This window comes from Apteryx rowi, unplaced genomic scaffold (assembly GCF_003343035.1).
Source record: "Apteryx rowi isolate R43461 unplaced genomic scaffold, aptRow1 scaffold_26, whole genome shotgun sequence".
Lineage (NCBI taxonomy): Eukaryota > Metazoa > Chordata > Aves > Apterygiformes > Apterygidae > Apteryx > Apteryx rowi.
In genome coordinates, this window is record NW_020448974.1 from 1,598,665 (window position 1) to 1,624,047 (window position 25,383).

Below are 25,383 nucleotides of genomic sequence, written 5' to 3' on the forward strand. Positions count from 1 at the left end.
GGGGGGAGGCGATGCGCCACCGCAGCCGTGGCGGTGGGGGGTGTTTATGGGGATAAAACGGGTGGGAGAAAAAAAAAGGGGGGGGAAGAGGAGGAGTTTTGCTCTGCCAGTCGGTGCGCGTCATTACTATATAGTAAACGCGTTGGCAAAGCGCGTTTGCTTTGCTGTATTTATTTACTTATTTTTTTTTTAGCTGGGGGTGGGTTGCAAGCGTGAGGAAATCGTGCAAGGGCCAAGCGTCTAACGGGCTGGGGAGGAAGGGGCAAGCGAGGAGGGTCCCTTCCCCCGGTGCTGTCTCGGCGCTTGCAATTAGCGACCTGCCGAAAGTCCCCGGAGAGCGGCCGGTTGGGGCAGGCGGAGCTCGGGGCTGTAACCAGCGCCGCGAGCGTTTGTGCTGCTGCCTCTCATTTCGTTACCSCGCAATTAAGGAACGATGAGTTTGCGGATAAGCGCTCCGCAGCTGCCCGTCGTCTTGGTGCTCAGCAGCAGAAGCAACGTCCCTTTCCTTTGGGATTCAGATGGGGARAGGAATTCAGTCTGGCTTTTAAATGCATAAAGTATTTAGCTTAAATAATTCAAGGCCAATAAAAGGCATATCGGAGTTTTTCTTACATATCATTTAGTCTGTTATCTGCTTGTAGCACAGTCGATAATCAGTTTTTTTTATCTTTTTGCAGATATTGTTGTCCATTGAAATACTTCCTGTTTTTCCCCTAAGCCACATTTCAATTGGCTGAGGCCCACACTCTCTTTAGCTTGAAAAACAAGGCAATGTGATTTGAAGCACAAAATCATATAAATTGACCGCTACAGACCATTGTCAGCTTGACATCTGGGGAAAAGAGGGAAATCTTTGAGTATTGCGTTATCATTATTTTTCTCCTGTAAGAATCATCAGTATCTCAAATGTAGAATCAAGTGCACAAAACCAGTAATTTCCTTGAGATTGCTTTGATTTGAGACTCCCATGAGCAGTTGTGCTTCAGCCACTTCTCCTATCAGTGCAAGATTGTAGGGAAGTGGCTAAGTTGTTGAGGATGTTTGCAGGTTAAGAGTCTTTTCATTTTGTCTAGTATACTTATTCAAATAAATGTCTTGGCAGCTCCTTTTTCTGTTCAGCATATGCATTCATTTTCCTCATCTGAAGTTTCTGAAAGCACTTTTTGCCAAGATACAGTTCTTCAGCATTCAAGTGATAGTTCTCAATGTTTTTAATTACTTATAATGTAGTTTCAGAAACTTTGCTGTGATGACTTCCTGGATGCAATACCAGGAAATGAATTAATGTTCTTACAGTGACTCCTCCTTCCACCTAAATGTTGTGAATTAAAGCATGAAAGCATTCCARTGGATGTGCAGAAATGATATCGTGTTCTGTTTTGTTCTGGTTTTTTTATTGGGTAGAAAGAAAGGAGCAGTCATTGACCTTAGTGATTATATGTGATTAAATCAGCTTTGCCACTTTTCTGGATTTCATTAAAATGAAGCGTGACTGAGGAAGACTATGCTGTTTTAATCCAGTCATGTTGCATTCAGCGAGGAAGCCAGTGGAGCTTCTCCTCTTGTAAATGCTCTTGAAATGAGCTCCTGAAATTCAAACAGTGGAAGTTCAAGGGCTTACTACTTGTGAACAGAGAGAAGAAACACTTTGATTTTTACAATCTGTAAGCAATAGCTGCTTTTCTTGATTCTTTTTAAAACTCTCTTCTGTCATTTTAAAGTGTTTCTCGCTTAAAAATACCTAGTGCTGTTGCATCCTTTTTTTTCTATGAGAATTAATTAGTGGCRTTATGGTGACATTTAAGCATTCTGTTTTTTCTAGAAAGAGGAAAARGATGTTTAATTTTTAAAGTAGAATTCATTTCAGTGCTATTAAAGGCACTCTAGGAGTTAGTTGCTTGCTCTGACTGGAACCTGTTCCCAAGGATCATTTTCAGTGGACTTGCAAACATGTCTCCTGCAGGCCCTCACGCTGCATGTGCCTGGCTGGAGCCTCGCTGCCTTGCAGGGCACCACTGACCCAGCGGGCTCCGAGCATCTGCGAACCTGCCTGTGCAGAGCCAAGTTCAGCATCAGAGTCTGAGAGGGCGGTGAGTGGTGCTTCTGTTTGCTTGCAGATGTCTTTCCCCTCCTCTCTTTCCTCCTACACTTAAAGAAATGCATGCTTTGATATAAATGCCTGTCTATAAGCAGTTTGATCATTTAAAGTTTTTCATTGCACATGCTAAACTCATAGCAGTGGTGCTCACATCTGAGCAGCCTCATATGTTATTTTAGTTAGATAATGTTTGTATTCCCAAAATAGGTTTCCATATTACAATATAGCAGGAAAGGAGCGTTGAACTGTGTGTTGTCTAAAAGGTAGCAGAGCAGCCGGGTCCTGTTATGGAACTGCTTTGGATGTGCAGTCACCAAAAACATTTGTTGACTCTTTGAATAAGGGTCGATAACCAGAAAACCTGGAATATAGATAATTCTTAAAATCCATACTATGCTTTGACTCAAATGTTGAAAAATGACTGAATTGTTCACCTRTGGCATACAGGTATTGCTGCAGGTAAGACTCATGGCCCAAGATGTTTGGTCCCATGTGGGAGCAGTCTCAGAAGAAAACATCTTGGTACAGAGAGTTTCAGTTTCCATCTATCTGCTGTTTGATTGGTTTCTTCTTGTGTCATCCCAACCATCTTTCCATTGGAAGGAGATGCTAGACAAGTGACATCCCCCCTGAGTTTGCAAGACCCTGCAATATAACTAGTTTGGCACTGATCTTCTTAGCTGGGCTAGTAAGATAGGATCTAGAAATGGTGGTGGTAATCATTTAGAGTAGCTTGTATCTGCCACATAATATAAAGACCTGCACTTGTTCTCATGCGATCTTTCTTGGGCAGTTAACGATTATATTTCAATTTTATAGGYGAGGAAGTGGGGATAGAGATTAAACAGTGACTTCAAACCTCTGGCAGCAAGTTGGTGGCAGAACTGGGAATAAAAATGTGATTATTCCCCAACCTACCGTTCACTCTGCTGACGAGGTACGYCTTGGTGGAATTTAAATGGTGCGTGTTGAAATAGCATTTTCAAATCTTTTTTTTTTTTTCCCAAACGTTTATGTTCAGCTACACTAGTGTTCATTCTGCTTGCCTAATGAAAAGGTAAATTAGGAAAATAAGTAGTATGGCATCTGCTGCAGTAAAAAGGATTACTCACAGTAAATTGAACAGTTTGCCTGGGGTGATATGTCTCTCTTCTTAAATGCATCGGTCTGGCTAGCTGCCCTGAGCTCATGTGTTGGACGTTGGAATTATGCACTGAGATGAATATGTTTGTTTATAATATCTGTGTAATAAAATGAAAATAAGCYGAGGTTAGCTTGAATCTTGTTACTTTGCATAGAGCTGATCCTGTTTTTGAGTGGAAGATYGCTCAGATGATATCCTGAGGTCTCTCCCAGCCCTGTTTGCACAACTCTCTGATTGTAAATGAGTGCTAACAACTTCTTGATGTAACGGGTCTAGCATGTATATTGGAGAGTGCTTTTYAGAGGTAATGAATGCTGTAACTGCCTGGCTTATGTGTTTTGTTATTTAATTTTTTGTTTGTTTATTTTTCTGTTAAGCAAACTAGTCTTGAAAAATGGCACCAAGTACTTGGAGAGAGGCAGGAGTATGGAGACAAACCAAAGCTCTTTTATTCAAGAACTGTCTTGTTAAGTGTAGGACTAAAAAAAGTAGTGTTCAGGTAAGTGGAGTGCCTGTTTACTGTCATCTTTGTGTCTGCAGTTACTCTGCATTTAAGTRGTTCCTGAATTGGAGGCAATGCTCAGCTTCATCACAGTATTTCTGAAGCTTCTAGGTCTGCTTTGATTTCTGGTTTGAAATAGGCTTTTTCAGAAGCTGTTATGATCCTTGGGCTGGAAATGTATCATAAGATCATAAGGCATTATCTAGAAGATACCCTTGAATCTTAGTGCACTTTCAAAAAAGTCTGCATGCCTCCTAGGGATCATAGCTGACTGGTATAGCAGGACTGGACCTCTTTAAAAGGTTTTAATCTCTTCTAAAGGTTTAGCCATATGCCCAGATAATGTGTATGATATTTTAAGGGAAGTTCTGAGGTSAACAAGAGCCAGTGCAGTGCTTGGCTTGACTTGTTTAATGGTTCATGGTCTGTCTTTTGCTTTTTTCTAAATAGCATAAATCTACTAATGCTTAGAGTGGGTAGAATTATTCCTTTTTACCTTAAAATAGCTTCTTAAGTTATCAATGCATGCTGTTAAAATCTTGCTACAGTGCTACAGAGAAGGTTTTGGCATTAAAGGCACTAAATATGTTATTGCATTGAAATCATTAAGGAATCTTTGCAGTCAAGCGATTAAAGAYACAGTCCCTTCTTTAAACTTTGTATGACTCAGAAAATCTTTTTTCTATTACTTCTCTTTTAAATTCTCATTTTTTTATTTTTTTTGTACAGGAAATCCTTTTCCCACTTTTTTTCTTGTTTTGGCTAATACTCATGAGCATGATGTATCCACATAAGAAATACGGCGAGGTACCTGACACGGATCTTGGTACTCTAGATACCTCCTTGCTGGTGAATTTTGTCATTGGATACACGCCGCCAACCAGCATGGCAAGAGAAATCATGAAGAAAGTGGCTTTCGATAACTTTGAAGATGGTATACGGAATGCCTAAGCATTTTATTTTTCTAAGTGTATCTCATGCTGTGCCTTGTGTTTAAAGAGGACGTTCACTGTTGCTGCTAATGGTAGATCAGTCCTGTCCGCTTCTGACAGACTGGAGAGCATTTCTTTTCCATCACAGCTAAAGAGAACAGACTGTGAAGACATTTTTCGTTTGGTTGGTAAATATTCTTGCATCACCTCCTCAGAGTAGTTCACGTTTTCCACATATGTATTCCTGTTACAGCTCACAGGTGTTACATAGCTAAGGGAAAGGTTTTTGGAGCAAATGCAAAGTACCAAAAGCCACTGAAACTCTCTAGAACTAATTAGTACTTATACAGTGACATCCTGGGGTCAATTCAACAGATGATGCTGATCTGCAGATATTCTAGGTTGAGTTTTCAACCCTGTTACTGTCAAAACAATGACTTTTTTAATGATGGTTCCCATTAACACTGTGTCATCTCCTTGATTTTAAAAGTGATTTTTTTAAAGCACTTTTTCTGCATAGCTGACACAGCTAGTGGTAACTGATCTATCCAAAACCACTCTGATGTATTTTTAGTTTGGTATCTTTGATTCTCTTCCTTGTGGTATTCATGCCTCAAAGGTATCTCTAAGATATAGCACAGCCTGAGGTCTGCATTTTCATTATGGATATCCTCTTCTGTTTTTAGTAAATGATTCCATTTTCTGTCTTCAAAGTCTGTTCTCCCTTAAAACTGCTGCTGTGCTTTCTGTGAGCTGAGAGCTGAAGTCCTTTGCTGAAGTCAGTGGCAAAATATTATATTTTTGTATATTTAACCCTCTATGCCAGTTGATCTGCCCTTGTTGAAAAGCAGTGGTACTTGAAAATAAATTCTCAGATAGCCTGCAAGAATTGGGGCACGGAAGCTGTTGGAACAGGAGAAATGCGGAAAAAGGACTGAGGGAAAGGTGCCGGGGTAAACTTTTCTTTGAATTACTCACCCCRCTATTAACATGGCACTACTGCAGGCTTATATTCATGGGAATACTTGTTTACTTTACCAGGACAAAAACATAGCCCTATATATATCCAAATCYAAACAAATTATCAATGACTGGCATGACTTTGCTTTAAAATAAACTGTTACACAGTTTTTCTTGCTGCTGTGCTGATACCCAAATCAACATGATAATTTGTTATCTTGCAGGCATAATCACAGAAGAATATTTAAGTGAAGAAGAACTGCAAGAGGCTAGTGCTTTTAAACCCTCAAACTTTGTGGGCGTAGTATTCAACGACGCTATGTCCTACCAGCTTAGATTTCCTGATTCTGTTACCATGTCTTCTGTTTACGTSGAGTCAAGAGGTACATGTGCCCRCTCTTATTTTTACTTCTTAAGGGAATAAACTAGAAAATCAAATCCTCATTCTTCCTTTTTTGGCCTGTTGTTGCATGCTACAATAAATGAAGCTGTTTGGAGTGCTGTGTAATTTAGCGTAATGCAGAAATGAGTAAGGTGCACAGGTTAGCTTCAGTGCAGTGCCAGCCTGGAGCAGCTCTGCAGCTCTCCCTGTCGGAGCTGCTGGCGCCTCRTGGTTCGGAGCCAGGCCATGTGCTGGCGGGGGCACTGCTGGCCCTGCCGCACTGTGCTGTGCAGACGTGCTCTCTGCCGCATAGCGTGCGAGTCTGTGGACCCGCTGCATCCTGGCATGACTTGGCTTTTTCGGTAAAGCAGCTTTGCAGGTGTTCAGAACACAGGAGACAGCAATGCTCCATGGGTTTTTTTGTTCTCAGGTTTGGGGGGGGTTTTGACAGCACTTCATAAACCATCCAGAAGATTATCTGGTAGCTCATCAGATCCTGTTATCCTTTCACTGTTTGTATAACAGTTATAAGCTTAACAGCATATCCCTCATGCTGTTTGACTGCTCTGGGGAAGGGTGCCTTTTGAATCCGGTACTGCAAATTAGTCCTTTATGTTTTTTAGATATATAYGTGTGTGTGTATATAAATATATGTATATGTGTATATATATATTTTTGGAAGTTGTTTCTACCACTTACAAGGGATTGCATCAACCTGTGACATCTGTACACTGGGGGTAGGACAGCTGTAACTCCAGCTTTTTGCTTTTCTAAATACCTTGGTTATTCTGTAGCCAGTTGCTCCAGCTTGGTGAAAGGATGTGAATCTGTAACATACTGGCACTCAGGATTTACAGCTCTGCAAGCCTGCATCGATGCAGCAATTATACAGGTAAGAGTAAATAAAGAGTGTAATAAGATCAAAGAAGTTCAAATCCTTGAATTACCTTCATTCAGAATGTTTTTGTGATGTTGTCTGTTAACTGTATAAAATACCTTACCAACCATTAGCTTACATCCATTGAGGAGGCAGGATATTTTTTGTGGGGTTTGCCATATTTTGTACAGAAATGTTCTTGTCCAGTTGAATAATGTGGACATTTGTTGTCTTTTTGTGTTTAAATGAGTCTGAAGCATATATGATAGCAATCATTAAAAGACAGATGTTTGACAGTGGTCACCCCAAAATGGTACTTCAAACCACTGCCCATTTTGTTAAAGCATGTGATGGGCTGCTTTCCTCCCCACGCACGCMCATGCGTACTCCCTCTTGTGCTGCAAACACTGTTCATTTGTCTCTGCTGCTGTAAAATCTGCCTTGCTGTTTTGTTCCTGATCAGTATTTGTTAATAATACCTTCTTAAGTATTTCTCTCCCATCACACCTCTCTCAGTAAGTCCCATCTTTTTAGGTAACAGGAATTGCAAAGCTGTTGTCCTTTTTATCTCCATCTCTTCAGATGTTCTATTTCTGTGCTTTCGGACTGGGATTTGAGGAAATTAAGGTCTCAGATTTTCCTCGAAATCTCCAGATCTTTCCAAGGCAGTGAAGCWATAACCCAGATGAAGAACTGATTTAGCAGAGTTTTATGAGCTGCCACGTGTCAGATGAGCTGTGGTAGCTGCCTATCGCAAGTGTGTAAGGTAAAACAAGTCAGCTTAAATTGCAGTGGAGGAGATCAGCACTAATGTGTGTTCTCACAGGTGTCTGAGCCGAGAGGACACTTAACTGTGCATCAGCTGAGCAGTAGCGACTTTTCACCAATCTAAGCCCTTATTCGTTGCCGTCCGTTACCAGGTTACAAAACCTGCCAAAACCACTGCCATTCTTCCGAGTGGGATGGGGATGTAAAATCAGAAATGATGCAAGAATGACTCTTCCTTCTTTTCCTTTTAGCTGAAGACTAATCAGTCAGTTTGGGAACAACTTGAATTAACAAGAGCTGTCGTTATGGGAGAGGCTGAAGTGATGGAAATAGACAGTTTTCCTCGTGCAATCATTTTAATTTACCTAGTAATTGCTTTTTCACCATTTGGGTATTATTTGGCTATTCATATTGTGGCAGAAAAGGAGAGGAAGTTGAAGGAATTCTTAAAAATATTGGGACTTCATGATACTGCCTTTTGGTATGTGAGTATTCAGTATAACTTGTTCATTCTAGAAAAAAATTAAAAAAGAAAAAAAAAGCTTTATAATAAACCCCATCTATCCTATTCTTAGTTCACTAATTGTTTTCAGTTGATCAGAYTGATACTGCAGCAGCCTAAGAATGAAGTGCTTTGGAAAATCTAACACAGAGATACTTATAGTATCATAGAAATAGTTTTTGTAAATAAATACTAGAGTAATGCTGCTTCATTTATAAATATAGAATTATACCAGACTTGGAGGGATTGAATAAAATGATGCATGAGATTTTTATGTAATTTGTTTTGTCATTTTTAATGCTTTGGCTCAGTAACACCTTTTCTTGAGGCTAAACAGGTAACATGCCATCTCTCTTCAGAACTTATCATCAGCATTTCTCCAACCCATAATTAATCCAATCTAACTCTGTAATTTTAACATGACAGAAAGAGAAGTCTGAACAACAGGTTTTAAGCTGTTTCTCCGCTGTGATGGAAATTGTGTAATACAACATACTTTTTTCCACATAAGTGGATGTACTAATTTGAAAACATCGGTAGTTGCAGAGATAAAACCATAGGTGTAGCTTTGCACTTCCAGCAGTGATGGCCCACAACATCTTAGGACCTTGTTCTGGTGCATCGTAACAGCCAGCTGTGATTGGTTTTTGTCTGATTCCCTTTGTTCTGTTTTTTTTTTTTTTATCAAAGCTCTTTTTTGGCATTAATTTTTTTTTGGTGATATTTCCTTTGTGACAAGTCTTGTTTAGAATGAGTTATATCCTTCACCTGCAGTATTGGCTAGTGGTCCTCACTTGCTCCTCATGCATCAGTATTAATTAAGAATTTGCGATCTTGAAAAAATCATTTTGATTTTTGGCTTCAGGGAATCCCTGTGTAAAATGGGAGTGATCTGCAAAGGCATGTTGGTAATGCAGCTTTGATAGACCGCTGAAAAAAACCTGACCAACTTGCTTGTGAGGACAGTGTCACCTGTAAGAATTTGTTTCCTCAGTTCAGACTTGCTCACTGGCTTTCAACTCTGTTTTTATACAGAAGAGTATTTTATTACCCTGCTCAGCTACTGGACTGACTAATGTATTAAATTTTAAATAGAATTTCTTTAATTATTGAAACATACTACTCAATTACCCTCTTCTGGTTAAACTAGGGAATTAATTATGCAAGTTCAACAAATATCATGAATCATCTAATTGTTTCTTTTTGATGCAGTCGGTATCGATGGGCATGCTCTAATGCTTCGAACAATTATATTGAGATTTACAAGAGCTCTTTTCTTTTGGGGGCGGCTGTTTTGTTGCAAGGCTGTCCTTTGGTGCAGCTGTCAGGAATATTAAAGAATTGTAGTTTTAGCTACTTCTGTGAGTAATTCAGACTGTGAATTCAGTCACTGTTTTTTTGTGTGTGTGTGTCCTCCCCTCCCCCCCTCCTTTTGCTTGTAGGCTTTCTTGGGTGCTGCTCTACGCAAGTTTGATTTTCGTCGTGTCCATTCTTATGGCGGTCGTTGCAACAGCCTCTTCGCTCTTTCCCCAGAGCAGTGCCTTTGTGATATTTCTTCTCTTTTTTCTATATGGAATCTCTTCAGTAAGTATYCTGAATCTCACTGAATTTGGCCCTCCTGTCCAAGAGTTTTTCATTCCTGTCTGATACCGTTCTCTCTTCTAGACAACTTRGATGTAGTTTTGTTAGAACAAAATAATAACCAGGTATCTTAGGTGCCCCATCCCCTTTCTGTAGTCCACTCTGGTTCAGGGGCTTGTGCAGGTCTTGATTGTGGCTATGAGGAATAGCTTTCCTTACCAAAGTATTTGAATTTGTAGTCATCATCTGTCTTTGAACAGAAAATGCAGTGCAGTACTGTTTTGAAGTCCCAAACCATGCCCACTTCTAAACATTTGCTATTACTATATAGTATGATGCTAAAACCCTAATTAAACTCAAGAATCAATTTAATATAGCAAATTACTTGTCAAARTTCATAATCAAACAATTTAAAAATATTTATTTACTATATATCTCTTAAAACAGGTTTACTAATTAGAATGTGTATGCATATTGCAAAGTATAGCTTCATATTTTTCTTTCATAGTTCTCTTCTGAGGTCCCTTGCCTGGCATCTTTGGGAAATCTGTTGCTCCTGGTAGTCTGTTTTTAAAGGACATGTGGGTCTTGGGTTAATGCTGAATTGSCTATTCCAGGAACATGATTTGGTTACCAGAGACAAAAATGAAGTTATGGTCTTTCTACTTTATATTTTCTATGCTTTGTTATATTTTTTTAATATGTTACCTTGTTGTATTTTTTGATCTGTTTGTTCTTAGGTTTTCTTTGCACTTATGCTGACACCTCTATTTAAAAAGTCAAAAAAYGTGGGTATAGTTGAATTCTTGGCGACGCTGGCTTTTGGTTTTGCGGGTCTTAATATTGTCCTGCTGGAAGATTTCCCAAAGTCTTTTGTGTGGCTTCTGAGTCCCTTGTGTCAGTGCACCTTCTTGATTGGCGTTGCAGAGGTAAATAACCTTGTACTTCTCGGATTGCAGCCTCGTAGCAATCATTTGTCTTRCATCACCTTCAAAGAGGTGGTGATGTAGATATTCTTAAACAGTTTAATTCTTTTTTTTAAAAACTGATGATGGGGTGGGAATTGCCTATTTTAATAAGTCTCTATGGCAATGTTAATATCAAGTAAAATGCAGTAGACCATCAGGCAACTATTACTCTGTGTTTGTTGCTGTGATCTCTGTCGCTTTTTGATCTCTTCTGTTCCTAAGTTTTGCACCCTGCTGTCATTTCATTCCGACTGATAAAATTGCAGGTCTGCAACATTTCAGTCTGTCCATGTTTGTTGGCAGGTCATGCATCTAGAAGATTATGAAGATGGTGCAACATTTTCAAATCTAAATCATGGTCCTTACCCACTCTTTATCTCTCTTATTTTATTGGTGCTGGATAGCATATTTTATCTGCTTGTAGCTGTCTACCTTGATCAGGTTATTCCAGGTATGTTYGTGAAAGAAACTGAATTGAACTGTGCTAATGTTACAATTTCCTGAAATCCTGAGCCCCCAGTTTGAGATCAGTGGCAGAGTTAGGTGGTATTTCTGAACAACTAGGTCCTTTCTCAGTGGCTCCGACATACTGTGGTATTACTACTCGGCCTCTTGGCACTGTAGTAGTGTGGTGTTTGTCTAATTTCAATTTTATGGAGAAGGAGATGATGTCTGCTGTTTACAAATATATTTGTAATTATGGCTTGACTACTTTTTGCTGAAATAACTTTTATTGTAATAAAACTGAGATGTGAGGACAGTATTAGCATGGTTAGAATTGATTGCTTTTAGATGTGTCAGCTAATTTTTTTTTTTTTTGTATCAGACAATCTTTTTAAGAGGAATWGCTTCTTTGCTGGGTTAACTAGTGTCTCAGCCTTTGCAATTTGTTTTTACAGGGTTGAAAATTAAAGACTACTTTGCCCGTTCCAGACCTTTCCTTGTGACAGCAGTAGTTTTAACACAGTATAGAACAAAGTTGTTAGTCTTGCTAGTAATCCCTGGTTAGGCCCTTCAGCTCCCTTTGCTTGCGATCTCTCTTTCTTTACGTTGTATGTATTTAAGTCACCGTTTTTTCAGTACTAGGAATTCTTCCTGAGTAGAAAGAGATTTCTGCATATATTTAAATACTTAAACCAGAATCTGCTAGGAGTGCTGATGGGAATGATGGCTTAAATGCAGATAGCGTAAACTTGGCTGCCTAGATCCCTCCAGCATCAGTACGTGGGCTTGGCTCCTAAACTTGCAGCAGGATTGCTCATAGGTTTTATAGCCAAAACTCAAATGCTGAGATACGTCTACAGTTACTGTTAAGAAGTTTTCTTTTTCCCTGTTATTATTCAGGGGAGTTTGGACTACGCCGAACATCATTTTTCTTCATGAAGCCCTCGTTTTGGTCAAAGCGCAGAAAAAATTACAAGGAATTGTATGAGAGCAGCATCAATGGCAGTTTAAGTTTCAGTGAGATAGTTGAACCTGTGCCTTCTGAATTTCAGGGAAAAGAAGCCATCAGGTATGACTCATCCCATTCCCCAAGTTCAGTTGAGCAGATCACCTGAATTCCTGATGTTTAAAGTGTGTTTTGAAAATTGCTCTTGTTTTTCTAGTGTGTTGATTCAAATAGCATATGGTATGCATTGCAGATAGTTCTCCACACACACAGCACAGCTATTTTCCATTTTCAATGAAGCCCCATCATCAACTACATGGATGTCCTCCAAGGATAAATCACTCAGCTTAAAGAAAGGATTTGTTTGTGTATTGTATTCCTTCAATTGGAGTCCTCTCAAAAACAGTCAGTTTTCCATTCCTTCAGTTTCACTGAGGCCACAAGAGGCGTAAGTGTTTGCAGATGTTGAAACGCCTACTCTTCTGGGAGAGTTATTTTCCGTTAGTGCRCATCCGAGTCTTGCTGGAGAGAGTGTTAAATCCTAGGTTTATGGGAAGGCTAAGTTCTCCGTAAACTGGAGAACTTCTTGGTTGTTTTACCCCAGATGTCATACGTAAGAGGGTAAAAGAAAACAAAAAAATTGATCTGCTTGCTTTCATCTTTCATGCTTTGTTTCATGTTGCCTGTTGTCTTTCATCTGGACTGTCATGTATTTCCAGTGCTTCTCAGAGTTTATTTTCAGAATCATTCCCTTAGTCCTTGTTTTCATTATTTTCCAATAGAATAGTATGATGTGACCTGAGAGAAACTCTTCATCTTCGCTCCTCTTTGTTGGTTCTACTAGGCTCGAATAAATACTTGAGCTTAGTGAACAGAATTAGTCTTGCGTTGTCTCTGTTATCCATGTCTCTTAGGATGTCCAGCACAGGTTGAAGGGTCTGCTTTTTCTCCTGATGCTCTGACRTTCATGCAAGAATGTTGTAGCCTTTTCTGCCTTGCTGATCTGCCCTGGACTCTTTTCATAGCATCCCTCTACTAGCTCTCCGTCATTTTCCCCCATCTTTTGCCACCTTTGTACATACAGGTTTCATTGTCTTACATTYATCAGTCTCCTCCCCATCCTTTACACTTGTAATTCACTCTCTGACCTCGTTGACAAGCCTCCCAGGCTTTCAAATGCATCTCCAAAACCCATCTTTCACATTGTTCCTTTAGATAAACTGGTTGGTTTTCTTTTTGTTTTATTCCRCTTTGAAAAACAGTGGGGCTGGGAGGAAGGTTTTTACCTTTCTTGGAGAGAAAGACATCTGTGTTCCTTTGCCTGATTTTTGTCAAGAGCTGTCAGCAGTTGCATCTTTGGAGTCTGTTGTACTAACACCTCTTTTCCATATCCTGTCTGTTAAATCTTCTGTCAGATTGTGAAATCATTGGGGAATAGCTGTGCCCTCTTTTCTAGTTTGGGAAGTCTTTAGTGCATTGTTCTGCTCCGTGAAAGAAATACGGATTTGAAATTACTCTCTCATCATACACAATAACCTAGTAAGGTGTTGAGAAAAAGCTTTCTGATACCAGTGTGGAGATGCAGTAAGTCCTTCAAGATCTCCTGTCTCTTGATTTGCCTCTATGGCTCTCTAATGTATWTTGTGCAACTTTAGCATGGTCTTCTTTTTTGTGACTGTTGCAGAATGTTGATCGATCAAAATGACATATAAAGATCTTAAAGTAGTTTATAAAATGACGTGTCTTCTTTCAGAATCAGCTGTGTTCAGAAAACATTCAGGAAAAAGGGGGAAACTGTGGAGGCTCTCAGAAGTAAGAGCATTTTAGTTTTTAAGCTGCTTATGAGATGCAGAGGAGCAATAACTGAATTATGAGTGGTCTTTTGTGTTTCRGTTTGGCTTTTGGGTTTCTTTTGGCGGGGTGGGACTTGGAGCATGAATGCCAGATATGCTTGTGTGTGTCTTCTCTCACCGCTTTGGCAGTAATCTATCTAAAATTGTATCACAAAAAGAGGAGCCCTTCTGTCACGAAGAGAAAATCCAGTGACATCTTGGTCTTTATTCCTCCTCCATCCCTGTCATTAAGCAATGCGATCTTCCCTGCCCCATTTCCCTGTTCCCTTTCATGTCATTTCCCATGTGGCATGAAACCTTGTACTGCTTTTAAAATGAAGTCTCGCCATAATCAGTGCTAGCGGTGACTGTCCCCAGCTTTGTTTGCTGCTGCTCTTGCAGTATTTTCCATGCTGTACCAAAGTGTAGAGGTAAGGTGTTCCTTTGAGCAGAGTGTAAATGCATACCCAATATGTCAGTATTTGAATTTACTTCTGTGATAMGAGTCTGTTGTGAGGTAACGCAAATACATCACTAATGCCTCCTCTTTCCGTTGCTTTTGCCTTGCTGGGCTAGATTTATCCTTTGACATCTATGAAGGCCAGATTACAGCTCTGCTTGGCCACAGCGGAACAGGAAAAACAACGCTGATGAACATCCTTTGTGGGCTTTGTCCACCGACGGATGGTGAGGTTTCCTGACGTTAGGAAATTTTGACTGTATATTTTACTCAGTGATTTCTTTCAACCTTTCTTTTGAAAATGGGGGACATTAACCTTTGTGGTTATTCCAAGTCACACTAACTTTTTCTTTGGCTTCTGTCTAAAAGTGTTCACTTTAGATTAATGTCCATTTTTAACTGACCATGTTAGCCTACTTTCTGTCTCAGTGTGAAAAAAAAAAAGAACTTCAGTTGGTTACTTTTGGCTTTTTCAGGGTTTGTCTCTGTCTACGGACACAAAGTCTCTGAAATTGATGAAATGCTTGAAGTACGAAGAATAGCTGGTGTGTGCCCTCAGTTAGATATACACTTTGATATATTAACTGTGGAAGAGAATCTATCCGTATTTGCTGCAATTAAAGGAATACCTCAGAATGATTTGATACAAGAGGTAAGTCAACTAGACCTAAGTATCATCGTTACATGTTCATTTTTAATCTAGCAGGGCAGAACGGCCCTACGCTGCAAAGATACTTCCTTAAGACAAGTGTTCAAAGGAATGTTAGTTTACAGTACAACTGGTAAGGAGGCAGAATGCAGACAGATATTTTTACAAAGATAAATAGATAATCTTTCCTAGGAGATTAAAATGCTTGTGAAACATTTAAATTCTAGCATTTGTGTACAAACATAGGCATCTGCTAACTTTAACAGTTTTGCTGTTGCTTAAGTCCCCAATTTTGATTTTCAGCTTTGTTAGCAAGGTGCACAGTTCAAATACTTTGTGCATTGSAAACAATTAATCTGAATGCTGAGAATTGTAATCCTGTAAAAAAAATGATAGTGCCTTGCTTTTATTAACAATAACTCTGCTTCTTATTTTTCAAAGGTGCAGAAAGTGCTCTTAGATTTGGATATGCAGCCTATCAGAGACAATCAAGCTAAAAAATTAAGTGGAGGGCAGAAAAGGAAGCTATCAGTAGGAGTTGCTGTTCTTGGGAATCCAAAGGTGAGTGTGACAGCTGAATTCTTGACTTTGTCTCTAATACACCTAAATGTTGTTTTTTGTTCAAATTGAGGTTTTTTAATATATATTTTATATACATTATATATATATAAAAAAAATTATAGGACRCAGAAGTTGTTACTGTGAGCAGCTGTTGATTTTGTTCCCTCTTCTCATCTGTGGTTTAGACAGATAAAATGGCTTAAACATTTCATCCTTTATGATTCAGGATGTTAATAGTTTAGGTGATGGCAATAGCTATGGATTTGGTCACTTCATATGGTAGGTAGCATGAAAAGTTTTGAATTGTGTCTGGCAGGTAACGCTTAGCTTGCAACAGAGAAACCCACTATCAGTAGACTTTTCTTGCAAAGTCGTGTAAGCAAGCACATGGAGCGAGGAATGGAGCTGTACTGCTCTTCTGTGTTACAGACTTGTGTATCTGTGGCTTATAAGAATTGAGACTGCTTTTACATATGTATTTAAAAATAAATGTGAAGTTCACTGTGATTTTAAAAGCATGTGCATATATTTAACAGTCCCTTAATAGAAGGAGTCAATAGGTAGCTAAATGTAATTGTATTAGAAAAGGAATAAAATGCATTAACTTACTGTGATTTTTCCCCTTGTCACAACAGGTGATGTACGTGTTCAAAAAGTAGTGAAGATAGCTGCTTTGCATACTTCAGAATTTTTTCCAGATGTTTTAAACAACTAAATAGCAGCCTTCAAGTAAAAAAGGCCTATATCTGTTACTTAAGTAGGATTTTCTGAGATGTGAATATAGATTTGAAAATGTTTCTTATTTTGTATCTAGGTTTTACTGCTGGATGAACCAACTGCAGGTATGGATCCATGTTCGCGACATGTCGTTTGGAATCTCCTGAAAAACAGAAAAGCAAATCGCGTGACRGTTTTCAGTACTCATTTCATGGATGAGGCAGATATTCTTGCTGGTAAGTTCTGCTGTGATGCTGGGTGATACAGTCCTGAAGGGCAGAGGCCGTCTGTAACGCAACTGTTGCGTTACAGTACCTAAGGTGATGCTCCTTCAACCATTGGAGTACAGGATTATTTGAAATACAAGGGGGGGGGGGGGCAAATTGCCAGTACTCTGATTCAAAGGGCCTTTTGATTTTGTTTCTAGATCGTAAAGCTGTGATTTCTCAAGGGATGTTAAAATGCCTTGGATCTTCTCTCTTTCTCAAGAGCAAATGGGGAATTGGCTACCGTTTGAGGTACTCTTTTTATGTGATATCTGCTACATGGTGTCATTTATCTTCCCACTTTTTCTGTTGAAATCTGTAAGATAGCACCCCGCTTCACCCCGCCACAAAAAAAGAAAACAGCAAAAAAAGATCGTTTTATCTTCCTCGTACTAAATGTTTGGTGCTCTGCTGGCTAATGTTTCTGGTATGGATACAAGGAGAAAAGCAAGTTTTTAAATCCCATTTGTTTCTGTGTATTTTATTAGTATGCACATAGATGCATATTGCAACACTGAAGCAACAACATCATTGATAAGACAGCATATACCTGCAGCCAGCCTGATACAAGAGAATGATCAGCAGCTTTTGTACACCTTGCCGCTCAAAGACATGGACAAGTTTGCAGGTATTGGTGCTTTTTTGGGGTTGCAAGGTTGAAAGAATCTAGAAGAGAAATCTGTCAAGCATGGCTGTAGCTAGTATTACTTTGGGAGGTGTTATATTATCATTTCTGTATGTATGCATTTCTATACGTAATTGTTGTTTGGCTATGATTTTGCTGAAGATCTGTCAGTGAGGTCTTTGCTTTAATTCTCACTGACTTATTTTTCTCAGGTGAGAGAGGACCTCCTCTCCTCCTCCAACGGGATTGTGGTATATTAAGAGTGGTGTGGGAACCCAACAGCAAATATTGGGGAAAAGCTTTTTAGCAGAAATGGAGAGGCCTTTTGGCCAAGAATGCCATTGTCTTGTAGAAGCCTCATCTTGTTATTGCAGAACATTTTAATGAACAAGGCTGGCCTCCAGCAGGAAGCCAGAAAGGCACAAGTCCTACAATAATCCCTCTTGTTGTGAGCCGGAAAGAACATTGTGTCATTACATTAAAATTCATTGGTGGAAGAGGGAGAGTGGAACAAATGTGCTGATTTCACTAGATGGCAGCAATTATCTGATCAGTCATACACAGGGCTCCTTGTTCATCTCCCAGGAGAAAATGGAAGAAACAGTATGTACTTTTCACAATGTGAAAAACTAGGAGACAGAACCAATACAGATGTGAATGTGGCTCATATTTCATAAATATCTTTTTCTCATTGCATTTAACTAGTTAATAATTTATTAACTTTACCTTTAGCAGTCACTGAGTGTACTTTTGAAAAACAGGCATCTTTATGCAAGATAGAATCAATTCCTCCAAACTATTTTAAAGAGGAGCAGAGGTTAGGAATGTATCTCTGCCACTGAGGTAGAAAAAATTAGAGATCTGGTAAGCTTCACTGGGTGTCCTAGTTGCCCTTCCCACTGTTATGCATTTGCATTTCTTTCAGTTTAACCTTGACTCTGAAGCTCCTGGTTTTGTCGAGTGCTTCATTTTATAGGATTGGCAAGAGCGTGAAAATGGTTTTTGTCCCGAGGTGCTAATGAATGCTCTCACTCTGAATGTAATTTTGGTCTTCAAATTATGGACATCACCCAGAATATCCTGTCCAGTTAAGGTAGCTTTACAGATGTGGGTAATTTTTAACGTGAAATTATTCAGTGGTTTTATCTGTAAAATCGCTTCGTGCTTGGGCACAGATCTGTGTAGCCTGAGTTCTTCTCCTGTCCCCGCGCTGGTGTTTGCATGAGAGATGTGTTTGGAGCCAGCTGATAGGCAGCTCTAAGCACAAGTAGACTCTAGACTGGTGATCTGTTTTTTGTAAACAGCACAGCTTTGGGAAACCAGTGCAGCATTTTCCCTACCTGACCAGACACTTCAGAAAGTTTTGCGCTTAAAGGAGCTTATCACCACCTTGGTTCTCAAGCCTTGATTTATGTCTTCATAATCAAGAAATTATATTTATGTCGTACTTGCTTTTTAGATTGTTGTGCTGAAGGCTTTAGGGATGCAGAGTCYAACTTAAATGAAAATGTCTTGGGCAGATGATGTAATCCTATTTCAGAGCAACCAATATATTTCATTTCTTCCTCTAGGCTTATTTTCTGATCTTGACACTCATTCACATTTGGGTGTTATTACTTATGGTGTTTCCATGACAACATTGGAGGATGTATATCTGAAGCTGGAAGTTGAAGCAGAGATTGATCAAGCAGGTGAGACAGACCTCTAATATTTTCTTTTTATGTTTTCCCTTGTATTCAATTTAGTCTTAGTAATTAGTGTACAATTGTCTACGCCATAGCACAGCTTGAAATAGTTTCACTACAGCGGAAGAATAAAAAATCCACCTGTAAGCACTCYATCAGGCAGTATAGGATGCATCCGATCACGTTATTCCAAACTTCTGAAATATTCAAAAGCAAAGAGCGATTTGGGTGAGAACAGATTCCAGGGGGATCAGGAGTGGAAAAGCCTTTTACTGGCCTTCTCTGTAAGTGTTTAATTTTTCATCTAGTGTACTTGCATCTAACTACTTTGCATTACAGTACCACCATTTATGGCCATATGCTTCGTCTTCCTTATGGAAGYTTGTACTTTTGTACAATTGTAGATGCACGAAATAGAATTCATTTCCAACTATCTGCTTTGACATTAATATTTGTAACCTGCACTTAGGGCTGAGGTATCTCCCCCTCCTTTGAATTTACTTTCAATTCCAGTTTAAAAGTCAGAGGAAAAATGGATGGCCACCAAACTTTTGCCAGCCCTGTGATTCCAAACTGCATAGTCAATAGTGCTGTCAGAGTAGTCAAATTATTATAAGTTTCCTCTTTTTCAGATTATAGTGTGTTTAATTCCCAGCAAGTACAGGAAGAAATGGATACAAAATCACTTGATGATATGGAGCAGAGCCTTCTGGTGTTCTCTGAGACAAAATCATCTATAACGAGCAATACAGCTCTTTGGAAGAAGCAGGTTTCTACTATTGCAAAAGTTCACTTCCTTAGTCTAAGACGGGAAAATAAATCTGTGAGAGTTGTGTAAGTATTGGGGCTTTCTTCTTTGCATACAAAATTCTCAAAACCTGTTTGAATGACAACAGAGGAACTGGAGGATGTGATTTAATATATTTTAGTAGTTACATTTAAACAATAACAAACGTGAGACTCTCTGTTACTGTTGAATACATGCTTTTTGGGGTGAAGGACATGTTATTTCAACTAACATGCACATAAACTGGGTCTGCTTTCAATGAATTTTAATAAAAATGAAACTTTTATTTCTTTCAGGTTATTGCTTTTTCTGATTTTTCTTTTAGCTCAGATTTTTTTGTTTCTTATACACCACTACTTCAAAAATTCTGTAGCTCCTATCAAACTTTCCCCAGATTTGTACTTGCTGAAGCCTGGAGAGAAATATCACAAGTACAGAACTCGTCTCCTCCTACAGAACTCCACAGGTAGGACAGCAAATGCCAGCTCCATGAGGGTAGCTCCTAGTTACGCTCATCTCTTAAAATGTAGTATTTCACCATTGCGGGGAAAGAAAGCTTGCAGACTGTGGAGAAAGGTAGCATGCACAACTTGGTGTTTATGTTCTGAGCAAATGTTCCTTGAAATTATTCCAAATAATTTAGCATGAAGAGTTTTAAACTTGGTAGAGAGTAGGTATCTATCAGTCCAGAGATCCTCCTTCTTGTGTGTGTAGTATTCCCATGCTATTTCTGGATAAAGAAGAATGACTGTTGTAAATGAATTGGACAGATACTACATCAGAGACATTCAGATATGTCAGCATTAAAGTCTGAGTGCAAAACACTTCGGAAAATCCCATTTTGTTTCAATTCAGAATGTTTAGAGTTGTGTAGCCACAATATGTGCAATAGAAACAAACCCATACTTGATCAGTCCAGAATTTGTACTTACTACAACATTAGTCCTCCAATACCATGTCAGAATGACAGTGATTTCCTGCCTTGTTAGTTAATTCTCTGTACCGTTGAAACTTTGAGTATTCTGATAATGTTTCTTGGCGCCTCCACTTCCTGACTGCTGCATTTGATCTGTACAACTTAATTGGATAATGCAGCTAAAAATTATTCTTTATTTCTAGTGAGGCTGTTGAGTGGGAAGCTGAAATCAAAACATTTGTGGTGTTCAAAATAGCAGAGGATATTTGTGGTAGGCATGTGTAAGGAAACAGTGATCTTTCATCATAGGGTTATATCAGTGAGAAAAGTTTGCTGCTGTTGACTGGAAAATTGATTGATAATTTTGTGTAAAATATTCCAAGCTGGTGATGAGTAGTAATGTCATTTTCTTTGTCTTATGCTAGAATCAGATATCGATGACATTGTCAACTCTCTTGGGAGCATGAACATCCTATTGGAGATAGTCAATGACAGTAATTACGTTTCAGCTGCACCACACAGCGCGGCTTTAAATGTTTTTGAATCAGGAAAGGTAAGTAAGATGGACCTGCACTGCCACATCCCAAAGACCAGTAGTTGGTTGGTGACTATTTTGTTGTATTATTTCCTGACAATCACATTCAGGATAAGCTTGATGAGGTTGACACTGGTCATTCAGTTGAGGTGATAGAATTAGATTTCATCTTTGCTATTCATATGAATACTTGGGGACAACTCCACAGATTGAAATTGTGGGTTATTTTTAATAAAAAAAGTCAAAATTTAAAATGTCCCAAGTATTGAACAATATAATGAAGGAAATATGACTAATACCAGAGGCCTGAGAGATTCACGTGTTAACAGAATGGAATATTATCAAGATAAGTGTTCTTCATAATGATAATTATAGTGGTTTAACAAAACTTCCACCCCCTTTTTTTCCCCACAAAGATGCAAAAAGCCAGGAGAAATATTTTGCTTTACAAGAGACCTGGCATATGTAGTTTATTTTTTTTCCTTATGCAGTTTGAATTATACAATTTGACAGAAGTATAATTACATAGTGCTCTCATGTAAATAAAAATGAGTATCTTGGATTGTAAGTATTCACTTCAGTATTGTCATTGGTGGAGCGTCAAAAGGATTTGGATATTTGAATTGTATTTAATCCCTAACAAAGAAAATGCTTTACCAGCTCTCTCTCTCGTTCCCTTTTTTTTTCTTTGTTGCAACTGTTAATATTGGTATGACAATACAGTCCTTCACTAACATAGTTTTTTGCCTGTTTTTTAAATGCATTAGTGAGAACTTAGGATACACAAGGCTCTGCGTTCATGTTTCTCAGAACTATAGTTGGTAGAGCATCATTTGTCATAATGCCACAGTTCATAAAATATTTTGGAAATTAATTCCAATTGTTTTTTTCTGTATGAGCATGGCTATTTTACTGAATTAGGTTATGTGTTATTAACCAGCCTGAGCAGTATAGAGCTCCCTACAAAGCATACTTTATTATGCAAAGATTTTTATCAATGTTCAGGTTTAATTTTGGCCATAGTAGAGCCCTGTTCAGGGTATTATCCTTCATGCAGAATAATTAATACATCAAATACTTTTTTTTCTAGTACTACCTTTTCACAGTCGTATTCAACAGTACCATGGTGCATTCCCTGCCAGTTTTGATCAATATTGTTAGCAATCTACTTCTTCGCAATTTGAACGTGACTGAGAGTATTCAAATCTGGAGCAACCCCTTCATTCCGGTAAGCAGCACCCGTGTCTGCAGCAGAGACTGTTAAAAGAGCTCATGGCACAATTGCATTTAAGCGTGCAGTGGGCAGCACATCGTTGTTAAAGACCTTCACAAAGCTTCCCCATGGGCAGGAGGCACTGTTGGGAAAACACGCAGTAACTGAGGGAGAAACTGGTGAGCCAGTGGTTGGGGCTCGACTGTGGCGTGAAGGCCCATTCTCCATGCTGCTCTTTCTCTTGGGAAGGATTGGACCCTGGTAACAAAAGCCCAGAGAGGAGGTTCTCCGTGAGGCAATGCTGATGTTTACAGAATTCAAGAGGACTTGAAAGGAGCCAGAATTTCACTCTGCAGATTATAACTGATGTAGACATGGAGGGAGAGGGGCTCTGAAAGAGGATGAGATGCTGGGATTTTGTTGCCTATGAAAAATATCTATTATGTGATTGCCTGCAATTTTGAGAGGCTGAACATGGGGTCACTGGAGGTCTGCCTCCTCCTGTGCAGTGCAGGGAATAGCCTTAGGCAGGGGAACTCTAGAAAGGCTAGAGGCAAGCAGGAGAGTAAAGAAGATGCTGCATTAGATAAATACTCTAGTAATGTATTAGATACTGCAGAAGATACTGCATTGGATAAATACTCTAGTAGTATATTCAGTACTGCAAGTTATCAATACTCCATAAGTATACTCCATAAGTTTTTTTCCCTCCTTGCTACTGCTCAGATGAGTTTAAGATGTACATAGTGTATGTTTTGAAACTTATAGTCCTGTTCCAATTACTAATGCATTCCTTGTCACACGCATTCTAGATTTCTTGGTATTACTGTGTAGCTGATGAACTAGAGTTTATTGCATTAGCACCTGAATGGAATATGCCATGGTTAAATGGTTTGTTGTGTTTTCTTTTCTTCTTTTTTTTTTTTTTGTAATCTATACTAAAATCAATATTGTTAAAAACAACTTGTATAAGGAGTGAAAATTTGTATCTGATATAAATATATTTTCCAGACATAAGAATTTTTAAAAGCATGTATAACAAAGTATCCTCTTTTTTTTTTCTTTTTTTGGTGTGTGTGGAGGTAGGGGTGTGTGGGGGTGTGTGTTATTATTCCTCCTATCAAAAAAAACTGTTTTATTTTTCAGGATGCTCCTGACACAGTTTTCAAGCTAGAGCTCTATTTTCAATCTGTTTTACTAGGAATCTTTGTTACTGGAATGCCACCGTATTTTGCCATGGAGAATGCAGAAAACCATAAGGTAAACTTTCAGTTAAAATATGCAGTTTGAGACACATTTGAAAAGCACATATCTAGCCATATAAGAGAATTTCTGAGGGGATATGGTCATACAGCAGCTACCTGCCAGTAATTGCTGCAGTGCAATGTTGATTCATAGAGTGCACAAGAACTTAACCTAGATTTCAGTTTTTTGAAGAAGTTTAAGAGGCATTTTAAATACTGTCTTTTGCCTTGAGAAGAACAAGGCAGGCACAACTATGCAGACATGAGCATGGTACTTGCTACGTTGCGTAGAATAAATATGAGAAAAGTGTTTTTGCCTCCTGTGGAAGTACATTATGCTTCTTTGGCAGCTAAAAACTTTAGATCAGGAATATCTAGGTAAATTACTCTGACCTCACTTCAAAAAAAAAAAAAAAGAATTGTATTAGAGTGAAGAATGAGGTCCAGCTCACTTACCAGCGAGAATTAACGTTGTGGACGTTCTTTTCCTTTTGCAGATCAAAGCGTACACACAACTTAAGATAGCGGGTCTTTATCCATCTGCTTACTGGACAGGACAAGCAGTTGTTGACTTCCCACTGTTCTTCTCCATTCTTGTCCTGATGATAGGCAGCCTGTTTGCATTTCACTACGGTGTTTATTTCTAYGTTGGCAAGTTCCTTGCTGTGGTAAGTGTAGTTGGGGATCATAGCATGTAAGGGAATGTAAGGACCTTGTTAATGTTATTTTTCACAAGTGTTTATTCTTATTAGAACTGAGGATTCGGCAGAATTTTTCCAACCCATGTTCACAGAAAAAGCCTGATAAAATCTGGATGTTGGTGAAGATGGTCTGATTTTGACACAGTTGTAAGAGAAGTCACTCAGGGTTGGGTCTCCTTGCTTGATTTCATGACAGCTTCTTGGCAGGCTGCTTAGCAGGCTGATGGGAAACCAGGAGCTGGAAAGCCCTGAGGACATGTGTCCAGGGCTTTTAGCTTAGACACACCAGTCAGATTGCGCCAAAGGCAAAATATTGTTTTTTGCCATGGGCTTTTGGAGTTTCATTCAGAACTGGAATAAAATTGAAATTCAAAATATCGGGCTCTTCCAGCAATACATACTATCTTTCTGTGCCTTGTTTGCTAGATCTGCACTACTTGTTTTTTTTACCACTTGATAATTGTTCTGCTTTTCAGTGGCATGCTGCTTACTGACGAAGTTACAATGTCTTTGAACACAGACCAGCTTGACAATGAATTGCAACATGTGATTAAATTGGAGAGTACAAGTCTCCGTATCTTTTATGTTCAAAAAGGGCTTTTCTGAGATCTCAGATGTAATTGAAAAGAATCAGATTTTCCTAGCTTCTTTCCCARAATCTGTTCCTTTGCATTAGTCATGTTTGGTATTTGGTCATAGAACTGCAGAGCTATTTTTCTACCAGTGCATCTACCCTTGTTTTAATTTCTGCAAAAATGATAAAATTGCAGATGGAATTCCTAATAGTTACCAAAATCTCGAGGCCAACGTTTATGAGAGCCTGTATTTTAAAAAATAGGAAATAACTTAAAGGAAACTCAAAGCTTCCATTCTGTGTGAATGGAGTTACTACCCATCCATGCACTCCTTTATTTGAATCTTTAGTAATATTTGCTGTATGTACCAGTGTGGAAAAATATGTCAAATTAAGTGACAAAGATATGTCCAGAATTAGAGTTCCACCTTAAAATAATCCCAGTTGATACTTATACAAGAAATTCAGCCACAGGTCCTTGCTGTATATTTGCTGAGAAACTTTTTTTTTTTTT

At 38.8% G+C, this 25,383-nt stretch overlaps 1 protein-coding gene across 6 annotated transcripts in view; it reads left to right on the top strand.

Annotated features, from left to right (window-relative positions):
• The window catches only part of ABCA5 (ATP binding cassette subfamily A member 5), a 53,757-nt gene that overhangs the window by 16,459 nt on the left and 11,915 nt on the right, over positions 1-25,383 (top strand). For 5 of the 6 annotated variants that reach the window (XM_026067515.1, XM_026067514.1, XM_026067510.1 and 2 more), the window contains 25 exons: positions 1,964-2,090; positions 2,918-3,035; positions 3,620-3,741; positions 4,474-4,678; positions 5,861-6,019; positions 6,813-6,910; positions 7,915-8,144; positions 9,608-9,749; positions 10,487-10,675; positions 11,018-11,165; positions 12,059-12,227; positions 13,858-13,916; positions 14,513-14,623; positions 14,873-15,048; positions 15,487-15,606; positions 16,421-16,559; positions 16,751-16,841; positions 17,078-17,217; positions 18,786-18,905; positions 19,532-19,733; positions 19,983-20,152; positions 21,028-21,155; positions 22,228-22,365; positions 23,497-23,610; positions 24,092-24,262. In XM_026067515.1, the coding sequence (XP_025923300.1) occupies positions 3,637-3,741; positions 4,474-4,678; positions 5,861-6,019; positions 6,813-6,910; positions 7,915-8,144; positions 9,608-9,749; positions 10,487-10,675; positions 11,018-11,165; positions 12,059-12,227; positions 13,858-13,916; positions 14,513-14,623; positions 14,873-15,048; positions 15,487-15,606; positions 16,421-16,559; positions 16,751-16,841; positions 17,078-17,217; positions 18,786-18,905; positions 19,532-19,733; positions 19,983-20,152; positions 21,028-21,155; positions 22,228-22,365; positions 23,497-23,610; positions 24,092-24,262 (3,324 nt within the window). In that variant the 5' untranslated portion in view covers positions 1,964-2,090; positions 2,918-3,035; positions 3,620-3,636. Of the gene's footprint in view, positions 1-1,963; positions 2,091-2,917; positions 3,036-3,619; positions 3,742-4,473; positions 4,679-5,860; positions 6,020-6,812; positions 6,911-7,914; positions 8,149-9,607; positions 9,750-10,486; positions 10,676-11,017; positions 11,166-12,058; positions 12,228-13,857; positions 13,917-14,512; positions 14,624-14,872; positions 15,049-15,486; positions 15,607-16,420; positions 16,560-16,750; positions 16,842-17,077; positions 17,218-18,785; positions 18,906-19,531; positions 19,734-19,982; positions 20,153-21,027; positions 21,156-22,227; positions 22,366-23,496; positions 23,611-24,091; positions 24,263-25,383 lie in introns of those variants that run through there. The other variant, XM_026067517.1, reaches the window with a different exon arrangement.